The 15512-nt window shown below is 39.2% G+C and overlaps 1 protein-coding gene across 3 annotated transcripts in view; it reads right to left on the reverse strand.

The window, feature by feature from the left end:
- Ssxbl1 (SSX family member B like 1) overlaps nucleotides 1-15187 on the reverse strand; it is a 40621-nt gene extending 25434 nt beyond the window's left edge. For 2 of the 3 annotated variants that reach the window (XM_006252233.4, XM_063274814.1), the window contains exons 1-5: nucleotides 15082-15187; nucleotides 13052-13182; nucleotides 12393-12507; nucleotides 11696-11773; nucleotides 10344-10393 (exon numbers count right to left, since the gene is read on the reverse strand). In XM_006252233.4, coding sequence (XP_006252295.1) covers nucleotides 10344-10393; nucleotides 11696-11773; nucleotides 12393-12507; nucleotides 13052-13117 — 309 coding nt within the window. In that variant the 5' untranslated portion in view covers nucleotides 13118-13182; nucleotides 15082-15187. Of the gene's footprint in view, nucleotides 1-210; nucleotides 9078-10343; nucleotides 10394-11695; nucleotides 11774-12392; nucleotides 12508-13051; nucleotides 13183-15081 lie in introns of those variants that run through there. The other variant, XR_010057937.1, reaches the window with a different exon arrangement.
- Between the last annotated feature and the right edge of the window lie 325 nt (nucleotides 15188-15512).

The following is a 15512-nucleotide window of genomic DNA, read 5'->3' on the forward strand; positions in this document are numbered from 1 at the left end:
CTGGAAGAACTTGAAGGGGTTCGAGACCAAATATGAACAACAATATCAACCAACCAGAGCTTCCAGGGACTAAGTCACTACCCAACGACTATACATGGACTGACCCTGGGCTCCAACCTCATAGGTAGCAATGAATAGCCTAGTAAGCACACCAGTGGAAGGGGGAGTCCTTGGTCCTGCCAAGACTGAACCCCCAGTGAGCGTGATTGTTGGGGGGAGGGTAGTAATGGGGGGAGGATGGGGAGGGGAACACCAATAAGGGGAGGGGGAGGGGCTAGGGGAATGTTGGCCTGGAAACCGGGAATGGGAAAAACAATCGAAATGAAATAAGAAATACTCAAGTTAATAAAGATAAAAAAAAATTCTCCCAACCAAAAGGAGCCCAGGACTAGATGGGTTTAGTGCAGAATTCTGTCAGACCTTCATAGAAGACTTCATACCAATACTGTCAAAACTATTCCACAAAACAGAAACAGAGTGCTATCAAATTCCTTCTAAGAAGTCACAATTACTCTTATACCTAAACACCCAAAGACCCAACAAAGAAAGAGAACTTCATACCAATTTCCCTTATATACTCAATAAAATTCTTGCAAACTGAATCCAAAAATACATGAAAATGATCATCCATCATGGTCAAGTAGGCTTTATCCCAGGGATGCCAGGATTGTTTAATATATGGAAATCCATCAACATAATCCATCATACAAACAAACTCAAAGATAAAAAACACTTGATCCTTTCATTAGACTCTAAGAAAGCATTTAATAAAATTCAACACCCCTTCTTGCTAAAAGTTCTGGAAATATCAGGAACTCAAGTCCATACGTAAACATTGCAAAAACAATATCTGGCAACCCAGTAGCTAACATCAAACTAGATGGAAAGAAACTTGAAGCAATCCCACTAAAATCAGGGACTAGACAAGGTATTTTTTTTTTTTTACTTATTCAATATACTGCTCAATGTCCTAGCCAGTTCAATCAGACAATGAAAGGAGGTCAAACGGATACAAATTGGAAGGGAAGAAGTCAAAATATCACTATTTGTAGATGATATCATGGGATAATTAAGTGATCCCAAAAGTTACAACAGAGAACTATTAAACTTGATAAACAACTTCAGCAAAGTGGCTGGGTCTAAAGTTCACTCAAACAAATCAATAGCTTTCCTCTACTGAAAGAATAAACAGGGTAAGAATGAAATTAGGGAAAAGACACCCTTCACAATAGTCCCAAATAATGTAAAATATCTTGTTTTGACTTTAAGCAAGCAAGTGGAAGATCTATATGAAAAGAAATTTAAGTCTCTGAAGAAAGAAATCAAAGAAGATCTCAGAAGATAGAAAGATCACCAATAATCATGGATTGGCAGGATTAATATAGTAAAAATGGGTGTAGGGCCTATGAGACCCGGAAGATAGGGGCACTCAACTGGCAGGTCCTCTGCAGTCCAGACACTGCCTGGACCTGAAGGGAACCAATCAACAGCTCCCTGCACCCAAATCCAATGGAAGGGAGAGCTAAACGTTCAGAGGGGCAGACACGCCTGGGAAGCCAGAAGAGATTACACTTTGCCCACACTTCTGACTCCAGAGGAAAACACCTAACACCATCTGGGACCACAGTGCATGGGGAAACCAGGAAAAGGCAGCACAGGCCCCCTGGTTGCCACCTTCACAGAGAGCTCAAAAGCAGCCCATCAGGAGCAACTTCAGCAATGGGACCACAGGTAAGACCAACTTTTCTGCTCCAAGTGACCTGCCTGGTGGACTCAGAACACACGCCCACAGGAACAGCTAAAGACCAGTAGACAGGAAAGACTACATGCCTGAAAGCAGAAAACTCTCTTCCCATACTTGGCTGAAAGCAAACAGGAAAACAGGTCTACAGATTTCCTCACACACAGGCCTGTATAGCCACTGTCAGAAATAGCAGAACAAGGTAACACCAGAGAAAATCTGATGGCGAGAGGCAAGTGCAGGAACCCAAGCAACAGAAAGCAAGACTACAGGGCATCATTGGATCCCAATTCTCCCATCAAAGCAAACACTGAATATCCAAACACACCAGAAAAGCAAGATCTAGATTTAAAATCACATTTGATCATGATGATGGAGGACTTCAAGAAGACATAAAGAACTCCCTTAGAGAAATGGAGGAAAACATAAATAAACAAGTAGAAGTCTACAAAGAGGAATCACAAAAATCCCTGAAAGAATTCCAGGAAAACACAACCAAACAGGTGAAGGAATTGAAAATGGAAATAGAAGAAATAAAGAAAGCACAAAGGGAAACAACCATGGATATAGAAAACCAAAGGAAAAGACAAGGAAATGTATATACAAAAATCACCAACAAAATACTAGAGAGAGAAGAGAGACTCTCAGGAGCAGAAGATTCCATAGAAATCATCGACAAAACTGTCAAACATAATGTAAAACGCAAAAATGTACTGGTTCAAAACATACAGGATATCCAGGACTCAATGAGAAGATCAAACCAAAGGATAATAGACATAGAAGAGAGTGAAGACTCCCAGCCCAAAGGACCAATAAATATCTTCAACAAAATCATAGAAGAAAACCTCCCTAACCTAAAGAAAGAGATACCAATAAACATACAAGAAGCTTGCAGAACCCCAAATAGATTGGATCAACAAAAAAAGCTCACCAAGTCACATAATAGTCAAAACACCAAATGCACAAAACAAGGAATGAATATTAAAAGCAGTAAGGCAAAAAGGTCAAGTAACATATAAAGGCAGACTTATCAGATTCACACCAGACTTCTCACCAGAGATTATGAAAGCCAGAAGATGCTGGACAGAAGTCATACAGAGCCTAAGAGAACAGAAATGCCGGCCCAGGTTACTGTATCCAGCAAAACTCTCAATTAACATAGACGGAGATACCAAGATATTCCATGACACAACCAAATTTACACAATATCTTTTTACAAATCCAGCCCTACAAACGATAATAAATGATAAAGCTCAAAAGAAGGAGGCAAGCTACACCCTAGAAAAAGCAAGAAACTAATCGTTTTGGCAACAAAAGAAAGAGAAGAAAAGCACACAAACATAGTCTCACATCCAAATATGAATATAACAGAAAGCAACAATCACTATGCCTTAATATCTCTCGACATCAATGGACTCAGCTCCCCAACTGGATATGCAATGAGGACCATGCATTCTGCTGCCTACAGGAAACACACCTCAGAGACAAAGACAGACACTACCTCAGAGTGAAAGGTTGGAAAAAAACTTTCCAAACAAATAGTCTGAAGAAGCAAGCTGGAGTAGCCATTCTAGAATGGAATAAAATCAGTTTTCAACAAAAAGTCATCAGAAAAGATAAGGAAGGACACTTGATATTCATCAAAGGAAAAATTGACCAAGACGAACTCTCAATCCTAAATAAGTATGCTCCAAATACAAGGGCAACTACAAACATAAAAGAAAATGTACTAAAGCCTAAAGCACACATTTCGCCTCACACAATAATAGTTGGAGATTTCAACACCCCACTCTCATCAATGGACATGTCATGGAAACAGAAATTAAACAGAGACATAGACAGACTAAGAGAAGTCATGAACCAAATGGACTTAACACATATTTATAGAACATTCTATCCTAAAACAAAAGGATATACCTTCTTCTCACCACCTCATGGTGCTTTCTCCAAAATGGACCATATAATTGGTCAGAAAACAGGCCTCAATAGATACAGAAAGATAGAAATAATCCCACATGTCCTATCAGACCACCAAGGCCTGAAGCTGGTCTTCAGCAACAAAAAGGAAAGAATGCCAACATATATATCGAAATTGAACAATGCTTACTCAATGATAACCTGGTCAAGGAAGAAATAAAGAAAGGAATTAAAGACTTCTTAGAATTTAATGGAAATGAAGGTACAACATACCCAAACTTATAGGATACAATAAAAGCTGTGCTAAGAGGAAAACTCATATCTCTGAGTGCCTTCAGAAAAAAACATGAGAGAGCATATATCAGCAGCTTGACAGCACACATAAAAGCTCTAGAACAAAAAGAAGAGTACACCCAGAAGGAGTAGAAGGCAGGAAATAATCAAACTCAGAGCTGAAACCAACCAAGTAGAAACAAAAAGGACTACATAAAGAAGCAACAGAACCAAAAGTTGGTTCTTTGAGAAAAACAAAAAGATAGATTAAACCCTTAGTCACACTAATGAGAGAACACAGAGAGTGTGTCCAAATTAACAAAATCAGAAATGAAAAGGGAGACATAACTACAGCTCGAGTGGAAATTCAAAAAATCATCAGATCCTAGTACAAAACTCTATATTCAACAAAACATAAAAATCTGCAGGAAATGAACAATTTCCTAGACAGATACTAGGTACCGAAGTTAAATCAGGGAAAGATAAACCATTTAAACAACCCCAAACTCCTAAAGAAATAGAATCAGTCATTAAAGGTCTCCCAACCAAAAACAGCCCAGATCCAGGTGGGTTCAGTGTAGAATTCTATCTGATCTTCATAGAAGACCTCATACCAATACTATCTAAACTATTCCACAAAATTGAAACAGATGGAGCGCTACTGAATTCCTTCTATGAAGAAACAATTACTCTTATACCTAAACCACACAAAGACCCAACAAAGAAAGAAAACTTCAGACCAATTTCCCTTATGAATATCGATTCAAAAATACTCAATATAAATCTCGCAACCAAATCCAAGAGCACATCAAAACAATCATCCATCATGATCAAGTAGGCTTCATCCCAGGCTTGCAGGGATGGTTTAATATACAGAAAGCCATCAACATAAATCACTATATAAACAAAATGAAAGAGAAAAACCACATGATCATTTCCCTGGATGCTGAGCAAACATTTGACAAAATTCAACACTCCTTCATGATAAAAGTCCTGGAAAGAATAGGAATTCAAGGCCCATACTTAAAGATAGTAAAAGCCATATACAGCAAACCAATAGCTAACATTAAACTAAATGGAGAGAAACTTGAAGCAATCCCACTAAAATCAGTGACTAAACAAGGCTGCCCCCTCTCTCCCTACTTACTGAATATAGTTCTTGAAGTTCTAGCCAGAGCAGTCAGACAACAAAAGGAGATCCAGGGGATACAGTTTGGAAAAGAAGAAGTCAAAATATCACTATTTGCAGATGATATGATAGTATATTTAAGTGATCCCAAAAGTTCCACCAGAGTACTACTAAACCTGATAAACACCTTCAGCAAAATGGCTGGGTATAAAATTAACTCAAATAAATCAGTAGCCTTCCTCTACACAAAAAGCAAGCCAAGAAAGAAATTAGGGAAACGACACCCTTCATAATAGTCCCAAATAATATAAAATACCTCGGTGTGACTTTAACCAAGCAAGTAAAAGATCTGTATGATAAGAACTACAAGCCTCTAAAGGAAGAAATTGAAGATCTCAGAAGATGGAAAGATCTCCCATCCTCATGAATTGGCAGGATTAATATAGTAAAAATGACCATATTACCAAAAGCGATCTACAGATTCAATGAAATCCCCATCAAAATACCAATCCAGTTCTTCAGAGAGCTAGGTAGAACAATTTGCAAATTCATCTGGAATAAGAAAAAAACCAGGATAGCTAAAACTATCCTCAACAATAAAAGGATTTCCTGGGGAATCACTATCCCTGAACTCAAGCAGTATTACAGAGCAATAGTGATAAAATCTGTATGGTATTGGTACAGAGACAGACAGATAGTCCAGTGGAATAGAATTGAAGACCCAGAAATGAACCTATGGTCACTCAAAACCATCCAATGGAAAAACTATAGCATTTTCAGCAAATGGTGCTGGTTCAACTGGAGGTCAACATGTAAAAGAATGCAGATTGATGCATGCTTATCACCCTGTACAAAACTTAAGTCCAAGTGGATCAAGGACCTCCACATCACACCAGATACTGAAACTAATAGAAGAAAAAGTGGGGAAGCATCTGGAACACATGGGCACTGGAGAAAATTTCCTGAACAAAACTCCATTGGCCTATGCTCTAAGATCAAGAATCTACAATTGGGATCTCATAAAACTGCAAAGCTTCTGTAAGGTAAAGGACACTGTTGTTAGGAGAAAAGGGCAACCAACAGATTGGGAAAAGATCTTTACCAATCCTACAGCTGATAGAGGGCTTGTATCCAAAATATACAAAGAACTCAAGAAGTATACCGCAGGGAGACAAATAACCTTATTAAAAAATTGTGTTCCGAGCTAAACAAAGAATTCACAGCTGAGGAATGCCGAATGGCGGAGAAACACCTAAAGAAATGTTCAACATTTTTAGTCATAAGGAAATGCTAATCAAAACAACCCTGAGATTTCACCTCACACCAGTGAGGATGGCTAAGATCAAAAACTCAGGTGACAGCAAATGCTGGCGAGGATGTGTAGAAAGATGAACACTCCTCCATTGTTGGTGGGATTGCAGACTGGTACAACCATTCTGGTAATCAATCTGGAGGTTCCTCATAAAATTGGACATTGAACTACCTGAAGACCCAGGTATTCCTCTCTTGGTCACATACCCAAAAGATGCCCCAACATATTACAAAGACAGATGCTCCACTATGTTCATAGCAGCCTCATTTATAATAGCCAGAAGCTGAAAAGAACCCAGATGCCCTTCAACAGAGGAATGGATACAGAAAATATGGTACATCTACACAATGGAATATTACTCAGCTATCAAAAACAATGACATTATGAAATTCATAGGCAAATGGATGGAAATGGAAAATATCATCCTGAGTGAGGTAATCCAATCACAGAAAAACACACATGGTATGCAATCATTGATAAGTGGCTATTAGCCCAAATGCTTGAACTACCCTAGATGCACAGAACACATGAAACTCAAGAAGGATGACCAAAATGCGAATGCTTCACTCCTTATCATTCTGAGTGAGGTAACCCAATCACAGAAAAACGCACATGGTATGCACTCATTGATAAGTGGCTATTAGCCCAAATGCTTGAATTACCCTAGATGCCTAGAACAAATGAAACTCAAGATGGATGATCAAAATGTGAATGCTTCACTCCTTCTTTAAAAGGGGAACAAGATTACCCTTGGCAGGGAAGAGAGAGGCAAAGATTAAAACAGACACAGAAGGAACATCCATTCAGAGCCTGCCCCACATGTTGCCCATACATATACAGCCATCCAATTAGACAAGATGGATGAAGCAAAGAAGTGCAGGCCCATAGGAGCCGGATGTAGATCGCTCCTGAGAGACACAGCCAGAATACAGCAAATACGGAGGCGAATGCCAGCAGCAAGCCACTGAACTGAGAATAGGACCCCCGTTGAAGGAATCAGAGAAAGAACTGGAAGAGCTTGAAGGGGCTCGAGACCCCATATGTACAACAATGCCAAGCAACCAGAGCTTCCAGGGACTAACCCTCTACCTAAAGACTATACATGGACTGACCCTGGACTCTGACCTCATAGGTAGCAGTGAATATCCTAGGAAGAGCACCAGTGGAAGGGGAAGCCCTGGGTCCTGCTAAGACTGAACCCCCAGTGATCTAGATTGTTGGGGGGAGGGCGGCAATGGAGGGAGGATGGGGAAGGGAATCCATAAAGAAGGGCAGGGGTAGGGATTAGGGGGATGTTTGCCCGGAAACCGGGAAAGGGAATAACACTCGAAATGTAAATAAGAAATATTCAAGTTAATAAAAAAAAAGAAAGAAAATGGGAAAACAAACAAACAAACAAGCAAACAAACATAAGGGTAACAAGAAAACCCTTGGCAGTGAATTTGGAGGCAAAGTTTAGAACAGAGGCAGAAGGAACACCCATTCAGAGCCTGCCCCACTTGTTGCCCCTACATATACAGCGACCCAATTAGATAAGATGGATGAAGCAAAGAAGTGCAGGCTGACAGAAACTGGATGTAGATCTCTCCTGAGAAGCGGGCCAGAATACAGCAAATACATAGGCGAATGCCAGCAGCAATCCAGTGAACATAGATCAGGACCCCCATTGAAGGAATCAGAGAAAGGTCTGAAAGAGCTTCAAGGGATTGAGTCCCCATATGAAAAACAATGCCAACCAACCAGGGACTAAGCTACTACCCAAAGACTATACATGGACTGTCCCTGGACTCCAACCTCATAGGTAGCAATGAATAGCCTAGTAAGAGCACCAGTGGAAGGGGAAGCCCTTGGTCCTGCTAAGACTGAATCCCCAGTGAACGTGATTTTTGGGGGAAGGTGGTAATGGGGGGGAAGCGGAGGGGAAGCCCATGTAGAAGGGGATGGAGAGGGGTTATGGGGATGTTGGCCCAGAAACTGGGAAGGGGAATAATAATCGAAATGTAAATAATACATTCTCAAGTTAATAAAGATTAAAGAAAAAGAAACTTTTAAACTATCTGTAATCTGTTTCGATCTATGGAGCCTGGCCTGTGCCTCTTTCCATATCAGAGTGTTGATGTTCAGGTCCCCTTCCTATATTTTATTAATGTGCTTTCTTATATCTGGGAGGTTATTTCATCATTGTGCCTAAATACAGAGTAAAACAGAAGCTTACATGTGTAAAGAATGGACTAAATCACATTTCCCAGAACTAAAATGTTCTTTATCTTTTTTTCTAGACAAATTTTAAGGAAAACTTTAGTGATGTTCATATAACTGGGAGTGTGATCTACATAAAATTTGGTAAAGAGAGAAAATGGAAAAACACAGAGTATCAAAAGGACAGGTCTTCTACACAGAAGCTTGTGGAACACTGCATAGACAATAAAGTAAATGCAAGAAAGGAGAAAGCATTGTATACCAGGATTGTGTGTGGAGATGATGTAGGGAAAGGAGGAAAAAAATGAGCCACAATAATCTAGGCATCAAAGAGTGAGGTAATGGGTGTGTCAACAATCCTAATCCTGATGAGAACACTGTATATGGAATTAGACAAACGGGTACCTGTTCCAACTCTTCTTCGGTCAAGGGGAGTCATAAGCCATTAATCATGAGCTGTATTTCTTTCATCTTGTTCATTCATGGTGTAGAGAATCCATGCACAACTTGATGGAACAGACCAGATTCTAGTTTATAAATACTTTACTCTTTTTTCCTGTATGTTTTTGGTTTGATTTGATAAGTCTCCCTATATTCCCTTCAAAGGTCTCAGTGTCATCAACTCACACAATTCTGATATATGCATGCCACCACAGAAGAGGAAAGCATAGTCAAATGGAGTAATGATAAAGCTGAATCCTTTTTTATGATACTTTTTAAATTTAATTCTTAATAGCTTCCTTGCTGGCCACCAACTCACAGATCCATTAAAACCCTCCATAAAAGATTAATTTTTGCAACAATGGAAGCTTTCACATCAAAAACATGTGAAGGGTTTGACTTGGCTGAGACTGTGAATCAGAGAGTTCAAATGTGTAGAGAATGTCTTGAAGGAGATAACAGTGGCTGGTGTTTAAAATGAAATCTCTATTATCTCCAGTCATTTGAGAAACCCATTCATAGAGACTGTCTCTTGCTTCCTTCTTGGAAAAGTAAGTGTTAGAAGGGAAGTATGAGTTTCATTTGTGGGAGAATACCCAAAGGAAGTCTCCCATGAACCTTAGACACCAATAAAGACCTGAATTCATTTCAATAGTCTGGGCTAGGCTATGGGTTATAAACTCAGTGGAACTGCTGCTCAGGCCAATACTTTAGCATGTTTAGGCACAAGAGCCTCATCATTGGTATTAGTAATAAATCATATGTACATACTCATTATTATTTGAAGAAATCAATTGTGATTCCTTTTTTGGCTCCAAAAGCCAAATTGTATTAGTTCATTAAAATAATATTAGAAAAGAGAGTGATTTAGATCACTGTCCATGGTACTGGATACTGAAGCCAGAACTTTGGTTACAACTAGGCAAGTATTCTACAACCAGGGAATGCCTGCAAGTAATGTGAAAACTGAAGATGTTTCCTTATCAGAATCATTATCATACTATAGATGCTACATCAAGTATTGTGAAGAAGAGAGAAGCATGTCTGTTGAAGTTTTCCTAATGGTAGAATGCTTGCCTGTCAGGTGTCAAGCTCTCTGATTCATTCTGTGTGCCACAAAGTAGAAATGAAGAAAGAAAGACATAGCAAAAGAAGAAAATAATAAGGAGAAAGAATAGAAATTAAAACAGCTACAGAGAAAAGAGAAGAAAACAAAGATCTGAACAGAGGAAAGGTGTGGGAGTTGGGCATCTCACATCTTCCATCGTCCACCATGTGAATATACTGAGGGACCAATGTGATCAAGTCCTAGAGAAACAGGAGATACTTACCTTCAGGCCCTTAGTATGCTCCATGCCAAATATCTGTTTATAGTGTTCACCTATAGGAGGATGACAAGTTAGAAGGTGTTGCTTGTTATCCAATATCTCTAACAATCAGGCCCCTGAAACTTCTGTGAATGCTGGAATTGATCATTACAGCCATCTCATGGAGGAGAAGTGAATAATAGCTTTTCCTTCTCTTTATTCATGCCTTGTCAATTGAAATTTCAGCTTAGAAAGCTCCTACTATTGTTACTTTATAAAATGTAGGCTATGCCTCATCACAGCTTTATCCTATTCTAGCACATTGTTTTCATTTTACCTACAGCATTAAGCTGGTTACATAAACATTTGTGTCATTTGCAATTTTCAATATAGAATAATGAAGATCATTTCACTTGAAATGAGTGAATCTTCAGGTGTTAAGTGTATGAGAAAGGCACTGAGCAAAACCAGGTGGCTTAAATTAATGACCATGCTGTTTTAAAACATGAGTGGTGGACAAGCTTGAAAGAGGTTTCCTACTTGAAGTTGAAAAGGACAGTGAACAATAAAAGTAAAAAGTATTAGTGATCAGATTTTGTAAACACTGCATGTATGAAATTCAAAATAAAATGTCTCTGACTCTTTAAAATGTGTGAGAAAGGGTGGGTGTTTTAGCCCAGTGCTACTGGTTTCTACACAGTGGAATAATTCTCCATTAGTATCAGAAGCTGTGTATATATACCAGACCTGGACCTTGAAGTAACTTAGAGTGTTATACAAAATTGTACATCTGGTCTCCTTTCTGAGGAGTATAGTTCTCTGTGACATATCATCCTGACTCTCTTTGGAAGTTTTATGTCAGAGCATAAGAGCAAATGAATACTCTTGTCTTCTGTCTCGTTATAATACATATTTTTCATATGTTCAAGAATATGGACTCTTGAACCATTCAAATTTTTTTCTGTGCAGTGACTATTCCATGACATACAGATGAACTATATCTCTCCCCTCCTCTCCTCTCTTCCCCTCTTCTCACCTTTCCCACTCCTTTCCCCATTATTTGCCCTTCATCTTTTTCTTTGTGCATAGTGTTTCTGTCCTTGTGTAGGATAGGATATAAGACAATGTTATTCCAACTGAATATGTCACATATTTGCTGTCCATATGTAACTATCCATAATAATACAAATTCTTTTTAACTATCTTAGAATTTGAAACATCAATATCATCTATGTGACTTTCTGAACAAACTTTTTCCAATCAGCCCTGACCTGGGGAAGGGAAGCAGTGTCTGTGACCTTTCCGAACATCAAAATGAAAAGACAATTCTCCACAGCCTCTTCCTGCCCACTTGCCTTCATTTTCATGGCCATTACCTTCATCAGATTCCTTCATTAAGGATTCTGTGATCTGATCCTTTCTACGCATGAAAACTGGTTGGTTGACCATGACACCTAGAAGAAATGAAAATGCTTTTTAAATTTAACAGAGCAAAGAAGGGAGAAATGCAGGGAATTCAACACAGACAGTAAGGCCCAGCAAGCCAAAGGCCTGAAGAGCAGGAAAATGTAGGTTGCAGTCCTGAGTCCTATGGTAGCTGGTCTCTGTTTTCACCTCTGAACATATTGGAAAAGAGCAGGACACTCAGTGAGTGCCTTTACCTTTCTTCCATAGAGCTCCCAGAGACTAAACCACCAACCAGAGTACACATGGAGGGACCCATGGCTCCAGCCTCATATGTAGCAGAGGATAGTCTTGTTGGACATCATTAGGAGGAGAAGCCCTTGGTCCTGTGAAGAATTGATATCCCAGTGTAGGGAAATGCCAAGGTGCAGGGCCAAGAGTGGGTGAGTGGGTGGTGGAGGACCCTCATAGAAGCAGGGTGATGGGTATTGTGAAAGGGAGTTTCTGGCGGGAAACCTGGAAAGGGGATAACATTTAAAATATAATAAATTAAAATGTCCAATTACAAAAATGAAAATGAACATTTGGAGAGGAACATGAGGGATGGGGGACACCCAGGCTTGTACAAACAGACAAACATCAAACAAGCAAACAAATACTTCCTTTTACCTAGGTCTGTCATTCTGATGTAGTTTCTTTTCATAAACATGTAGGCACTTTTCTGCCATTTGGTCAGCTTTGCCCATTCTTCCTCAGAGAAGTATTTGGAAATATCCTTGAAGGACTAGAAAAGAAAATAAATAGAAGCTTTGATGGCTACTTTGCTGGACATGTGTACTATTTAGCTCAGACTTCCTTCTTTGTAATAGAAACTTTGTCACCTACAATGTCAATATAGGTTTTTCTGGAAAAAAAGGGGGGGAATGCCCCATGAGAAACATCTCTTACCAATGGCTTTTTCCCAAGAATACCAGAGGTGATCAAAATCGACTACTTGTTCTCCTGCACTTCTAAATGTCTGAGAGTCACCAAAGTCACCAAATGAGCAAGGTTACAGATCACAATATTCATAGACTTTGAATTCGTAGGACTTCCTGAAAATGTGTGTGTGTGTGTGTGTGTGTGTGTGTGTGTGTGTGTGTGTGTCAGAGAGAGAGAGAGAGAGAGAGAGAGAGAGAGAGAGAGAGAGAGAGAGAGAGAGAGAGATCTTGAATTTTTTGCTTGTCCTATGGAGATAGTTTCTTGTACCTTGTGACTCTGTTCCCATTTCACATATTGGCCCATGGTTGTTAAGGTGCCCCTACCCATTCCCCACCATGACACCTTACCTTGGACATCATCTCTTGTTTAAAAACATCACCAGGGCTCTTTGTACAGGAACTGTCTGTGTTCATGACTTTGGGGAAAGTGTCATGTTGAAGACCATGAACTGACTGTCTCCAAGCACAAACCAAATGTCCTGTAGAAGAGGATAGTGTGGAGGGATAGTTATACTCACAACTTGGAAGGATTGTGTTCCTCATATCTCTTGGATAATTTATACCAGATAGCTCTTGGAGAAGTTGTTAGGAATAAGAAGGATTGTACCAGCATGTACAATGTGATCCTTAGTATCTGAGAATGGGTGAGCTACTGTTCTGACTAGTTACCCTGAAGTATATCTTAAACAAATAGAAAAAAGAAAACTATTGGATTTGGCATGTACAGACACAATATATTCTCATCCATTTTTGGAATGTGAAAAGTGATTTCATAGAAGAAAAAGAGAAAGAGTTGTCACTGGATGTGGGTGATAGGAAGTTCAGTAGAGGAAGGTAGAATAAGAAATACCAATACAATTACAATGATCTGCTGTTTACTATTAATCAATGTGCATAGTAGATATGTATGTTTTGGGGGTTGGGGGTTGTGTGCTATAGTGTATGTGTATTTGAGAGGACAACTTTGAGGAGCCCATTTTTCATTCCACTTACAAAAAATGATATTTTCATTTCCCAGGATATTTTGAGATATTTTAGGCTTTAACTAAACAGAATAAACAGAAAATAGTAAATCCTTTAAATGTCTTTCTATGTAGACTTTCTCCTTTGTCCAACTATGCTAAGTTTTGACACATCCAAACTGCAAGGTTAACATGAAAGATTGGTAACTACCAAGTTTGGCTTGAAGGCCATGTGTCTGATAAGCTTTAAAAGAACAAGGTACATAGAGATAAAACCACAGAGAATAGTTTGTTTCTTTCTTTGGTTGGTTTAGTTTTGTTTCATTTTGAGAAAAAATGTAAGTGAAAGAGAGAAAGATAAGACATAGATTGTATTTAAGACTTTTGGACATATTCTCTGGTTTAAAAATATGCCCAGGGATCTTTGTACAGGAACTGTTTGTGTTCATGACTTTGGGGAAAATGTCATGTTGAAGATCATGAACTGACTGTCTCCAAGCACAAGCCAAATGTCCTGTACAAGATAATGTGGAGGGATAATTGTACTCACATAAGATGAATGGGAGTAAACCTCATGCATAGGTTTTGTAACTCTTCTCTGTACTGAGTGGGCCTGCCTACCTTTCTAGTCTAATGTCCAACTTTTCAAAATAATGAAGTAAGGATTCTCCTTTTGAGGGAGGGAGGGAGAAAGAGAGAGAGAGAGATAGGAGAGAGAGAGAGAGAAAGAGAGAGAGAATTCATGTGTGTGTCTGCAGATATATTTTCAAGTAAAGTAGATCTACATGTTAAATGGGAGGATGGTGGCTATTAATTGACCAGGAAACAAATACATGGTTCTACTCTTCAGAGTAGAGGATGGTATGATAATTTGAGTGGTATAGTGGTGTCATTGCTGTGCTAATTTTGAAAGTACTGTGGTGAAGAGAGCTATGGTCTCTGATTCTACAGGACCAGGTATCATTCAAGTTAAAGGAATGTGGTGTTTTTCAAGATAGACCAATATGGTGGTCCTCCAAATTGAAGTCATTAGAAAAAATGGTACTACACATTGAGCAGTCTCTGAGAACATGAAAATTGCAGCTTTATCCCAGAGGAGGTGGTGAAATAGTCCCTCAGACAGGCTATTTGGCAGTACCTCTCTGATTGAGGGAGACTCCAGAAATTTGATTGATATTGAATTTGTGGAGCTAAGCATACTGTTTCCCTCAGAAATGGTGTTATAGGAGTCTGGTACGTAAGATGGCTGTTGTTTCTGTCATCCGTGGGGGAAACGCACAGTCAGAATTTACCTCAGAGCTCATTTGTAAGGATTTAGGATCGCTGAAGTAACAAAAGAGACCTAAGTCTTCTACATAGGATTATAGATGGTGTTCGCCTGTTCATTTCACAGGATGACTCTCAGAAAGAACCTACCTCACACACAAAGAAGAGGGGTTTCTTCAGAAAGAGATCAAGTTTCTTGATTCAGCTGCCACTCAAGAATCAGCAAACCAAAATAGTCAGTACCCTTGAATGTCTCAGAAAAATGGGTGGAGCAAATGAGGTAAGAATGGGGTGCATTAGCACAGACTTCACAGACAGAAAGTACTTCATAATGAGGGTGTGGTCCTTGGATGTTTCCACCTAAATTATCCTATTTCCTCCCTCTGGCACTGGCTCTACCATTGTCTGTCTACTAAGCTATTGAAATAGATGTAACTAAGCTTGCTCACATTTTCACCTTTGTCTACATGCCCATCATTCCTCCCTTTCATGTACAGTACTGAATCTAAAGATATGATCTACATGTTGAAGGTCCAAATCTCAAATCCTTCACTTTTCTTCCATAGGTGGTTTAGCTTGAC

The sequence above is a fragment of the Rattus norvegicus genome, chromosome 15 (genome assembly GCF_036323735.1).
Source record: "Rattus norvegicus strain BN/NHsdMcwi chromosome 15, GRCr8, whole genome shotgun sequence".
Lineage (NCBI taxonomy): Eukaryota > Metazoa > Chordata > Mammalia > Rodentia > Muridae > Rattus > Rattus norvegicus.